This window comes from Sceloporus occidentalis, unplaced genomic scaffold, assembly GCF_023333645.1.
Source record: "Sceloporus occidentalis isolate IW3139 unplaced genomic scaffold, rSceOcc1.0.p SCAF_3, whole genome shotgun sequence".
Lineage (NCBI taxonomy): Eukaryota > Metazoa > Chordata > Lepidosauria > Squamata > Phrynosomatidae > Sceloporus > Sceloporus occidentalis.
The window spans coordinates 179,724,646-179,737,772 of record NW_028316983.1 but is presented as its reverse complement, the minus strand read 5'-3'; the positions used below and the strand labels follow the sequence as shown (position 1 = coordinate 179,737,772).

Genomic DNA, 13,127 nt, shown 5'->3' with positions numbered 1-13,127 from the left:
GTATCAGGGTTAAAGGGCAGTAAAACACAGTAAAAAAAAATTCAAAACTGTTTAGCATCAGCAAAGTAACTTTCAAGTTACTTCTCCATGGTGAAGAAGGGGAGTAGTTTCTCCCTGCATTGGTATCTCTCTAGACCATCTTAACTGACAACAGATGTAACACTGGAGACAAAATGTAGGCCTATGACTAACATTGTAATTTTTCTTCTCCTGTCTAAATTTTAACATTTTTGTCTGATGAAAAAGACAATGAAGTTTTGAAAGCTTGAATTATACATTTTATGCTTTTTAGTTAGCCCAGGAAAGATAGCAGTATTTTGTAGATTTTGTATTTTGTTGTATTTTGCATATTTTCTGTTATCAACACCTTAAGGTAACAGTGAAAAGATCACAAGATTTCTCATGAGAAGTGCCCCATATTCCAGAATGATTTACTTCATCTTGGAAACACTGGTGAATAGTCTGTAGAGAATAGCGCAGGGTCACCAGGATGTATCTTTACAGGAGCAGGAAAAATGGCTATGCTTGATCTTGATATAAAGTTCTAAGAAGAGCCTGGATCATTCTCTTTTTTAACTTTCACATTGCTGGCAGCCTCTTTGTACATCAGCTCTTGTAAAATAATGTTTGCATGACCTGACGTTCAATTGGATAAATGTTCTTTTGAAAAAATATGTTTCATATATGAAATGTGTATACACATTTTGTATGGTTTCAGAGAGTAGTTCTAAGTTAGATGCTAATTTTCATGTGTGTTTTGCTAAATCCAGGCCCTGAAGTGCGTTAATAGAAAGCATGGAAGTGAAAGTAATTATACACTAAGTGATGAATAGCACAGTTATAGGGTTTAAAAAGATTATGCCTTTTAGAAAATAGGCAACATTTCTGTTTGGGCATGGTGCCTGACCTAATTATACATATCAACAATAAGAAAACCCTGTAACCTATAGGAGGAGGGTAATGACAGTTTGCCAGTAGCAATTTAGCTTTGCGATTACCTGAGTCATGCAGTGTCATGAGTGATGGCAGATGGGATTTAATGGCCAGAATAGGAGAGACCAGTAAAATCCATATCTCATTGGTGGAGACATGAAATCACAAGATAAACTGGCAGAAAGTCAGATAAAAGGAAGTGGATAGGTTGATGATCAGATAAAGAGGGGCCTAAAACTGTATAAAGGCTGACCTCAGACCAGCTAGAGTCAAGCAATTTCATGATTGCTTTCAATTACTTCACTGCTTCTTATGGTTGTCTTTTATCTGGAAAACTGTACCTGATAATGTTGGTAACAGACAGAGAGCACCCTCTCTATATAGAAACTTTAATTTATATAAGATGGAGTTTCTGTTTAATCTACAGTATTACTGTTCAATGCAATGCAATAAAAGTGAGAGTATTGTGATACTGATACTGTTTTAAGTTTAAAAAGTTTGTAAACTGTATTGTGTAAGATGTTGGCTCCCTTACAAATCAAGTCAACATAAGAATATGCTTCTGTAAGTACATATCTACAAGAATTGTCTAAAGTGACTGAGATGTTCATGTTATATAATGAGCCACTCCAAGAGAAGAAGATAACTGAATATATTTATTATCTTTTTTTTAAAAGGCATAGACGATTACAGAGCTGCTGCATGAGTGTCTGTCATCTTAAATGACCTTGATTTCAATGGCTTGAGTATCATACAGGCAATATTAATGTTAGCTTGCCTATTTGGACCATACTGTTGTACATGTGTTCAGATGACCAGAAGATGGATTATACAGATACATGGTAACTTTCAAAATAACAAAGAATCCTAAATCCCTCAGATAAAGAGATGATGTGGAAAACCATACTTGTTTCATCTATTTCTGGTAGAAGCTAGCAGCTTGGGCAGATGTGCAGACCTGCTCTCTGACAAATATGTACTAGAGTTTAACCCATCTTTCTTATTCAGTTCTCTTGATATGCTGGCTTTTTTTAAAAAAAGAGGAATGTTACCATTTGAGCTTTGAAGCTGATCATATCAGCCATGTGATTTACTGAGGCATGGGATGAAAGGACCCAAGTAAGAATTTATGTTATCAGCTGCAAGTGGAAAAATCGAGACACCAGGTCCAGTGAGTGAGAAACAGAACACCCACAATTTCCACCTACCAAAAAAGGGGGGGACCCATGGACAGCCTTAAACTTAATTTTATGCCCCAGCTATAATAATATAATAATAATAAATTTTTATTTATATACCGCCCTGTGGCGAACCAATCCGGGCGGTTTACAGCATTAAAATAACATACAGCATAAAAACAATTTATTTCCCTCCCCCCTTAAAAAGTAATTAAACAACATATCTAATTTAAAACCACAATAACTAATTAAAATAACAATAAATTAAACAAAATAATACCAACCAATAAACCACTGCAACTTCAGTTCTAAAGAAAAGGGGGCTTTGGAGACATTACTGAGGAGGGGGAAATCCTAAGATCCTGAGGCCGGGATATTTCAGTCTGGGAAGGCCTGCCTGAAGAGATCCGTCTTGACAGCCTTTTTGAAGCTGTCCAAAGATGTTAATTGACGGATCTCATCCGGCAGGCCGTTCCAGAGCCTAGGGGCGACAACAGAGAAAGCCCTCCGGGAGGTCGCCGCAAGCCTCGATTTTTGAGGCTGCAACAAGTTCCTCCCAGAGGGCCGGAGAGCGCGGGGAGGATTGTATGGGAAGAGGCGGTCTCTGAGATAGCTTGGACCCAAGCCATTTAGGGCTTTAAAGGTAATAACCAACACCTTGTACTGGGCCCGAAAACCAATAGGCAGCCAGTGGAGGGACCTCAAAACCGGAGTGATATGGTCCCTTCTGGATGTTCCTGACACAAGTCTGGCTGCCATGTTTTGAACCAGCTGTAGTTTCCGAACCAGGCACAAGGGTAGCCCCATGTAGAGCACATTACAGAAGTCAAGGCGTGAGGTTACCAGCGCGTGCACAACTGTCTCGAGATCCCTTACTTCCAGAAAAGGGCGCAGCTGGCGTATCAGCCGAAGCTGATAACAGGTGCTCCTGACCGTCGCATTAACCTGATCTATCATCAGGAGTGACGAGTCAAGGAGCACCCCCAGACTGCGAACGCAGTCACTAGAGGAGAGTGTGACCCCGTCCAGGACTGGTGGTTGCAACCCAATTCTTGGTTTCGGGGCCGCTACCGTGAGCACCTCCGTCTTGTTCGGATTCAGCTTCAATCTGTTTTTCCTCATCCAGCCCATTACCGCCCGAAGACATTCATTGAGAGAAGAGATGCCATTAGAATTCGAGGCCGACGAACGAGACATGGAGAAATAGATTTAGGTGTCATCAGCGTACTGATAGCACCCAGCACCATAACTCCGTATGATCTCACCCAGCGGCTTCATATAGATGTTAAACAACATTGGGGACAAAATAGCTCCCTGAGGGACTCCACAAAGGAGCTCCCTCTTTCTGGAGCTACTGTCCCCAAACAGCACCCTCTGGGACCTGCCTGAGAGGTAGGACCGGAACCACTGCAATGCAGTGCCTCCGATACCTAATCCCCCCAAGCGGTCCAGGAGGATGCTGTGATCTATCGTATCGAAAGCCGCTGAGAGGTCTAAGAGCACCAACTGGGTCACACTACCCCTGTCGATGCTCAGACGCAGATCGTCAGTCAAGGCAACCATGGCAGTCTCAACCCCAAAGCCTGTCCTGAAGCCGGTTTGAAATGGGTCTAGATAATCGGTTTCATCCAGGACAGCTTGGAGCTGAAGAGCAACCGCCCTCTCGATTACCTTGCCCAAAAATGGCAGCAAAGAAACAGGCCTGTAGTTGTTCATATCCAGGGGGTCCAGGGAAGGTTTTTTCAGAAGCGGCTTAACAGCCGCTTCCTTCAGACAAGATGGAACATGCCCTTCCCTAAAGGATGCATTGATGATATCCGTGAGGAATCTCCTCAATGCATCCCCCCCCTGGACGGCCAGCCATGATGGGCAAGGGTCGAGAGGGCAGGTTGTTTTCCTCACCTTGCCAAGCAGCTTGTCCACGTCCTCGGTACTCACTGATTGGAGCTGATCCAGAATAACTTCATCGACGGAGTCACTGGACACCTCACCTATAGATTCTGTTCCAACAGTGGCGTCTAAGTCGGCTCTTATCTGAGAGATTTTATCTGCGAAGAAGTTGTTAAACGCGTCACAGCAGGCCATCGTCGGGTTAAGCAAGGGATTTGGCGCAGGAGGTACCTGCGTCATTTCCCTCACCACCTTAAACAGCTCTGCTGGACGGGACTCTGCAGACGCAATACGTGCAGAGGAGAAAGCTCTCTTTGCTGCACGAATTGCCTCCCGATAGGAACAAAGAAAGTTCCTATGGCGAGTTCTGTCAGATAGGAGTCGAGTCTTCCACCACCTACGCTCTAGTCGTTGTCCGAACCGCTTCATTCTCCTAAGCTCTGGTGTATACCATGGCCTACGATTTGAAGCGGATTGGCAAGGACGCTTGGGAGCGATCGTGTTGATAGCCCTGGTAAGATCGGTGTTCCAGGTATCAACCAGAGCATCGACAGGGTCACCGGCATTCCCAACCATTAAACCCTCTAAGGCTCTCTGGAATCCTATTGGTTCCATTAGCCTTCGAGGGCGGACCATTCGAATGGGTCCACCACCCCCGGTGGGGCAGATATTGGCTCTTAGTGCCGTCTTGACCAGGAAATGATCCGTCCATGACAATGCGGAGGTACTTACCACCTCCGCCCACGGATATTCCTGTTCCGTACTAAAGACCGCATCGAGTGTATGACCTACACAATGTGTGGGCCCAATGACCAGTTGGGATAGGCCCATGTTTGTCATGGTCTCCATGAACTCCCGAGCCGCACCTGTTTGTCTTGTGTGGTGACTGAGATATATGAATACAGTGCACCCATGTCATTCGCGGGTGCACTGTACATGTTTTTAAGCATATGCTGAAAGCCATGTGGGAGCACACGGGGCACAAGGGGTGATGCGGCCCATTGTGACTAATGGGGCACATGCCCATGGTGCGCCCACGCCACCGCACCGCTGTGCCACCGTATGCATGAGCCCCATTCAGTTAAATGGGGCTTGAGCATGCACAGTATTTGCTTTACACGGGGGAGTCCGGAATGTGTAAAGCAAGGGCAGGCTGTAGCATTATTTTGGATTGTCTGGACAAATATAAATATTTTTTCAGTACTAATTGTGGACTTGGATCTCAGTATTTTCTTTGCTCATTGCATATTAGCCTTCAACCACTGGTTATAAGCAGATCTTGAAAAGTTAATTTAAAATAATTAGTTACAGTTTCAGTTCCAAATCTAAAGATGATTATAGTTGTGTGTGTGTGTGTGTGTGTGTGTGTGTGTGTGAATATTCCTCTTCAGTTTCTCAAAAGTAGCTAAATACTACCAACCTCTAGTCTAAATTGCAAAACATACTCTTCTGAATTGTTTCAGTGAACAGAACAAAGCATAAGTGAACAATGCAAGCCACCATTTGAATATCCAATATCCCTCCTTCACTATTTAGTGAGATTATGTCATTATAACTATAACAGCATCTCAAGAGGGCATGAAACTATCTCTCATTAAATTACATACATAATGTAGCTCAGGAGGGATACAGACAGGCGGCTCCATACTGCCCATTTTTGCCCCTCGTCGGTGCTGTGCCAGCCACATAGTGTGGCACCAATGTGCTCCCTAAAAAGGAGCCGCTCTAGGCAGCTTCTTTTTAAGGGCTTCATAATGGTCCTCATGCACCATGATGAGGACTTTTCCGGCAAGAACCTTTTGGGCGCTCGGATGCCCATGCATCATCGTTGCACACCCCATGTGGATGGGGATGCAGCAAGATGGCGCACAGGCACCAAAAGTAGGGCTGGGTATGTATGGATGCTCAGCCCTAGGGAGCCTTAAAATTGGCCCCAGGCTGGCACAAAGCACCATTCTGTACCGGGCCTCAGTTACAGGTGAGAGAAGGAATTGAACACAAGTAGTTAGTTATTTGTAAATATTGGCCTGAAATGCACCAAATGTACAGGAATGCAGTATTTAATTGCAATGTCTCTGCTTTTTTATGCAACCCAGTTGTACAATATCTACATCTGTATGTAGGTGGAGAGCCAAAGGATGCTGGATGTAGGTTGGTGTGAGTGAATAATAAGTAGGGGGCAACCTGTGGCTAGAAGAACACTTTTTTTTCCTGAGTTAAGTCTTCTCCATTATGTTTTTTTAAATGAATTTTATTAATCTTATTACACATAAAATCAAACTTTTGATTACATTCAGCTTTCCTTTGCTATCATGTGAGTAGCTAAAGTGTATATATAGTGGCTGGACATAATAGTGAATGTAGAAACTTCTTGTCAACTGTATCCAATGAAAAAAGATGACATTTTATTTCAGCTTCACAGCTGGTGAATGTCAACTATATCTTTGAATCCTGCAGATCTAACAATAATTGATGTTATTATTATGCCTGAACTAGAGAGAACTATGCAAGAGGAGATAGACCCAAAGATGGAGTGACAAAGTGACTACAAAGTTTATTCACACCACAAACAAGCATTACAGGAGTTTGATACTTCAAGGGCAAAGAATGAGGCTGATAACACTGCAGAAGTAGGAGGACAACACAGATCAACTGCTATTTGTGTTTTTTTTAAAGCTTCCCTCCCCCCCCCCCCCCACACACCACCCAGATCTTGCATGCCAGCTTGATATAAAAGTTCTGTTTCCAATTCTAGGAATGAAACACCAGCTTCTCTTAAATAGGACTGCTAACCAGGATTAAATGGCTAGTTACAGTCCTTTCTTTCATCAAGCCATCCAAGATATTCTTGCAAGATTTCCTAAAGTCAAGAAAAAATCAGCACTGACAAATGTTACTGGACAAACAGGAAGTGGAATAGGACTACTGTATATGTATAGCCTTACCTGTCCAGATCTTGCATTTTCACAAACATACATCTCATAATATTCTGAAATTTCTGGTGCATATTCATTGATGTCAAGAACTTGGATATAAACATTCACCTCTGCTATTTGTTCTGGGTTTACTGAAGCAAAGGAAATAAAAATATATAAAGGGCAAATCAACAACTCATACATTCCAGCACTGTACTTTTGTACATAAACTCTGGCATTAAAATTATTTACTTAGCTACAGAAGTTTCTTATTGTAACAACATCTTCTGAGAGGCATGGTGTGCCTTTGACTTCAGTATTAAGTACCATACATATGACTGGATTGGATAATAATAATAATAATAATAATAATAATAATAATAATAATAGCAATAATAATAAAACATCACAGCATATTCTCTATAAATTATTGGAAATTACCATATGCGCTCTTAGAAAGTATTCAATTCCAGTAATTTCAGAATATTTCTGGACTTCTTGTAACTTGCCCACTATAGTATTCTTTAATAAAAAAATTGGTTCTCACCCTTGAGTCTCCAAATGTCATCAGACCTTCCTTTCCCAAAGGCCCTGTCACCAGGGCCATTGAGCATGGATTCTTTGAGCTCTGGCCTAACAACATCTAGGGATCTGAGATTAAGAACAGCTTTGTTTCTAAAAGTACCTCACTTATGCACTTTTGCCCTTTTATGATTACTATCGTTGACTAAAAACTGTAAATTAAATGTTCACAGACCCTTATATATGGGTATCCCTCATGCTTATATATGATCTGATACAAAATGTTTTAAGTGAAACAATATTTAATTTTACGCTATTAAACATGGAGTACTCAAAAGCTGATATATGAAATAACCTGAAAAAGAATTATTAGAAGAAAAGAAGGGAAGAAAAAGAAGACAAATAGTTAAATTTCCTGGAAATCATTCCTAAAAACTATATTAAAGTCATTCCATTTGAACAAATAATAAAAACAGACAAACCAGGATATTGCTGTCAATAGTGGCTAGTGGCCTCCATGTCGATAGGGCATTGAACTGGCTTTTCCTCTGAACTTTGACAGAACTATTCAAACTCCTGAAGGGTTCAGGATTTTAGATAGCTGCTGAAAGTTTTGACTAACAGCTACATAGATTCACTGCCTCACTCACATGGAAGTCATCAGCTGCAACAAGTGGCAATAAATTAATTGTATATTTAAATTATCTTAATCATCAAGATACATCTTACCTTTCAGCTCACTGCAATATCAAGCCATGTCTTGTTCCTACTTTTAGCCATTATGCATGACTACACAGAAGTAAGCCTTGAGTAGATTTAAGGCTTATTGCTTGGAAAATACTGATAGGATTATGGAATGGTCTCCTATTATATTCTTAATTTTTTTTCCACCGCTGTTTTTATATTCATGAGATTTTCTGGAATTTGGAAGTAACAAATCTATGCTAATGTGTTAGCTACTCCTAAAACAAATTTTCTTTATGCTTCTAATGCAAACACTATTTTTTTTTTTAATCTCAAAAGAAGAGTGTTCTGGCTCATTAATTGCTGATAGGTACACCATGGTGTTTTGTTTGCTCTTTATCACATGCTGTGTTGACTTATGCTGTTGGTGCTGAGGGAAGCATAGGGTGGAAAAGAAGAAAGCATACACTATAGAGACATTCACCATAAGGGTTAAACAAGCATAGAAGAAGAGTCATGCGGTAGCCCTATCCTTTTTGACATCGGTCTCCTTATGTAAAAAGCAATGGAACTAAACAACATTTATGGAGGCTTTCCATATGACCTGAGCTTTCATGTGAGATTTCATGTGGTGATGATTTGGTGGGAACAGGGTAGTGTATTTGCCCTTATTATCTGGTAAATCTAACCCCAGTTGTGAAAGCCTAAACAGGCCTAGTGATTCTGATGATGACAATAATGATGATAGGAAAAGAAAGTGAGAGGAAAAGAGGCACAGAAAGAAGGAACTGACTGGCACACTGTCCATGAAAACAATGTATCAATATGGCCCACTGTGCAAATGAAAACTGGTTGTAAGAAACAATTATAGAAGTAATGCCAGAAATTTGCCTTTAACTTTTGGATAAACATAAATTTTCCATGTCCATATGGTATGAATGTGAGTGTGATATTGAAACTCTAAAATTTTATAGTGCAATGCCCTAATATCCTTTCCTCTTTCAACAAAGAATGCACACCCACTCTTTCAGGTTTGTTCTTTTTGACAAAAATATTTTCAGCTCTTTTGTTATACTCTTTTTTGATCCATTACATTTTACTTGCTGATAAGGTAAATATATTACTAAAATGGCCTTCTTTGAGAAAAGAGGCATATAATTGCAGAAATTAATTGATTACTTTGGGGTGAGGGGAGCTCTGAAGGAAAAAAAAAGATGGAAAAAATTACCGTTTCGTAAAACCCAACTTGAATCCCATTCAAATAAACTTTAAAATATTGTTTGGGTTTTTTTTTTCCAGAAACAAAACAAGGATTAATCTCTTGATATTTGATTTCTTGTTTACACAGCATGCATATAATACGTTCAGACTAACAAAAAATAGAATCAAGTATTTCTTGCTTCTACTTGGGAACAGCTTAAGACAGACATATACATCTTGATGTTCTCCAGATATTTAAGAACAACCTCATAATTTCTAATCATTTGCCAGGCTGGCTATCACAGAATTATCTAAAACATTTGGAGGTGGCTTACTCTTTTTTCAAGACGTAGGAGAATAAAATAATACTCTAAAACAGTTTTACTGTTCACAATCCATTGGGTTTCCTTACAAATAATGCTATATTTTTCTCCTGATATAATTTAATTTTTGTGTTCATTATCCAGAACACATTATCACAAAAAGAAGGCCACATAGCAGTGTTTTGAACAGACTACCCCAAGTTATCTTTTTATTTTCATTTACTCTGGTTATTGTGAGGAATCAAGATTTTGGTGTACACTGTTCCAGATTCACATCTGACCCCCATCCCTTTTAGGAATCACATCCTAACGCAAGGTGAGAGCACAAATGAGGCAATTTACATTTGGTTTTGAGACGAACTGACAGGTGAAATCTATATATGGGGGTTTAATTACTACTGTATGGAAAGGTACCCGATTTAGGCCTTGTTTTCACAATTAATTTGAGACACAAGTTTCTGACGGGTGTTAAATTAAATCCTAGCTAATTTTGTACCAGTCAAGAAATCTGCTGTAAAATTAACCAGTGTCTAATTCAACATAAGATCTTGTACCAGGAGAGTAATTTTATATGCTTCAGTGTGGCTTAAAACCATTATAGTTTCTGTTATAGTACAATCTTGCTTTCCTCTTCTTCTTCCTCTTTTTAAATAAGTAACCTTTTGGGAACGAGTACAAGACTTAGGTGTTCAAGTATTAATTAGCTTCTACCAAATTTATGTCAATATTGCTATCTAATATATCAAGCAACAACAACACAGCAGCATAGATTCTCAGTTTATAAAGAAGGGATATTCTGGAGATAATTGCAATGAATAGATATTGAGAAATGCAGTTTCTCAGGCATAGGTTTCCTGAACATCTTACTCACTTGATTCTGTGGCTGTAACGGTTATGTTGTGCCAAGCTGCTATCTCTCGGTCCAGAGGTTTAGTAATACTGATTGTTCCATTGTGTGCATCGATGCTGAACAATCTCTTTAAATACTTGCTGTGGACAATAGAATACCTGCACACCAAAGTGAAGAAAAAAATTGAGACTTTCTTAGAGACTGAATGAAAACGTTCTATCTGAAACAAGGACATATAAGCCACAGTCAGTCATGAAAAGAGAACTCTGCAGACATGAATATGGATGTCTATTCCAGCAACTCAGAAATCATGAAAAATGTACACTGATAAACATTTAAAATTCACTGCTGCCAAGATCAAAGCACTTCTTTTTATGAAACTAAATATGCCTCAGACCTATATTAATGTGAACCAAATCTAAAATGCATTATTCATTCCTTTTTCACAGACAGTCTCACAGCAGGTGAATGACTTCATTCAAAAGAAATAGCGAAGTGCCACTTGTGAAATGACTCACACTGGCAACTAAGATGGAATGGAACAGTGAATTTATTTCATCATGGCTGGCTTGATACAATGTCAAAGAAACAACACAAGAAGGGAGAGAGAAAAGAGTACCTATTTTATCATATGCCCACAAGTTCCATAAAATACAAAGGAAAAAGAAGAAAATTCATAGTGCCATAACAAGAAAAGAAGAAAAAAGAATAACAATGGAAGGTTTACTTCTTAGGCATGAATACAAAAGTTATTTCCTACAAGAGTAGACCCCCTGAATGAATGAGAACATTATAAACAACACTGATATAAAATCCATTGATTCAATGGTGGTGTGAATTAGGGCCTGCATCATGACTATCACACCCATACAGATTTGAAGATGATCATGTTGTTATTGTACTTATTTATACATTCACACCTCCTATTTTCCCTAAATATGGGGCTCAAAGTGGCTTACAAAAACAAAATCAAATGTACATAACCTATACAAATACAGAAGGGAAAAATGCAAAAACATATAAAAAGTTATTATTAAGTATAATGGAACTGTTTATAAAATTAAAACCTTTTAAAACAACCCAATTAAAAAGGAAGTACATAAAAATCAATAGAAAAGCATACTGTTAAAATCCCTTGCAGTTCAGTTTACCAAAGCCTGTTGAAACAGAAAAGGTTTCATTTGACAATGGAAAGACTACAAGGAGGAGTCATCCTAGCTTTCCTACTTCCAAAGGGAAGCAACCAATAAGGGCTGCATTGAAGCTGAGGATAAGGCCACTGAGTTAAAAAAGAATATACACAGTCACTTCACTTACTCAGTGCTCTCTTCCTTGCAGATGAGTGTCTGTTAAATATTCTAAAGAGAGGATCTACCCCAATAGTCACCCTTATTCTTTAGGTTGGCAGGAACATTGTACAGGGAGAGAAAAGGAAGTACATTCCCCTGACAGATAAGAATTTTCTCCCCTCAATGAAATTTCCTTAATTTCCCAAATATATAGTATTTCAATAACATACAATTTCAGTAGAACAGTTAGAAATATAGCTCAGGCATCCAAAGCAGATGAGATGATAAAGTTACCAAGAGCATGGGAACATAGAAAATGCAAGAGTTCTAGATATTTATGATTATCAATGTCTTACTCTCTGAAATTCTAGAAATTATTTGAAGCCTCGGGGAAAATTTCATTAGAAAAGGACAGAATCCTTAGATGGGTGGCAAATGCCTTAATTTTGGGCCCTCAGTAGCTATCCTTCCACTGCATTTTCCCCCTGGGATAAAGATGAGAGAAGATCAGAGTCTTTCTTCCAAGCTTATATATGGTGTCTCTCTTCCAGCAAGCAATTTAGAGGGAAGTGGTGATGCCACTCTATTCTGCATGTTGGAGAATTGAGGTTCTCCAACATGCAGAATTGTCCAGCAAGGATTATAGGGAGATGTCCCACTGCCTAATTCTCTAAGGAATGTAGAGATACCAGTAAGGCCAAGCAGTTATCAAGGAATCTTATAGTTAGCTGCTGCCATACATTTACACAAAAAATATGCAAAGAGCTTACATAAGCTTACTCAGAGGGCCTGAATATGGTAGTGTGTCCCTTTGCATGCTTACTTGAGCTAAATGGTGCCATTTCTATGCTCACTTCTACTGTGTTTCCTTCCTCTGTTCATTGCTAGCCAGTTCTTCTGGCTGGGACCTTAAATGGGTCTACTGTAGATAGGGCTAACTATTGATTCTTCTTTCTTCCTCCCCACTTCTCTCTCTCTGCCATTGTTAGAAATCAGATTCACATGAGAGTGATAAGTGTCTTCTCTATTATGCACCACTTGAAAAGGTTTTCATAGCTTCCCTGCATAACTTCATAATCCAAGCAAGAATTTTAGTTTTAAAAGACATTTTATCTCCGGATTTAATTTTAATTAAATGTGTGTAACCTATCATGTATTCTTGGAATGGGATAGTCTAAAAGATAAATCAATAGAAAAGACCACCAACATACTTTAATGACTTGTAACGAAACATACTTTGAAGCTAAGTATACTCTTCATTTCAGTGGCTTTGCTTCTTTTCTGTCTGAAGCATATCCTTATTGCAAGGAAACAAGGAGATCCATTTTGTCAGGAAAATCAAC

At 39.3% G+C, this 13,127-nt stretch overlaps 1 protein-coding gene across 1 annotated transcript in view; it reads right to left on the bottom strand.

Moving 5' to 3' along the window:
- LOC149317171 (cadherin-19-like) overlaps positions 1-13,127 on the bottom strand; it is a 78,510-nt gene that overhangs the window by 21,264 nt on the left and 44,119 nt on the right. Inside the window, exons 8-9 of the mRNA XM_089518836.1 lie at positions 10,517-10,653; positions 6,947-7,068 (exon numbers count right to left, since the gene is read on the bottom strand). Coding sequence (XP_089374962.1) covers positions 6,947-7,068; positions 10,517-10,653 — 259 coding nt within the window. The remainder of the gene's footprint in view (positions 1-6,946; positions 7,069-10,516; positions 10,654-13,127) is intronic.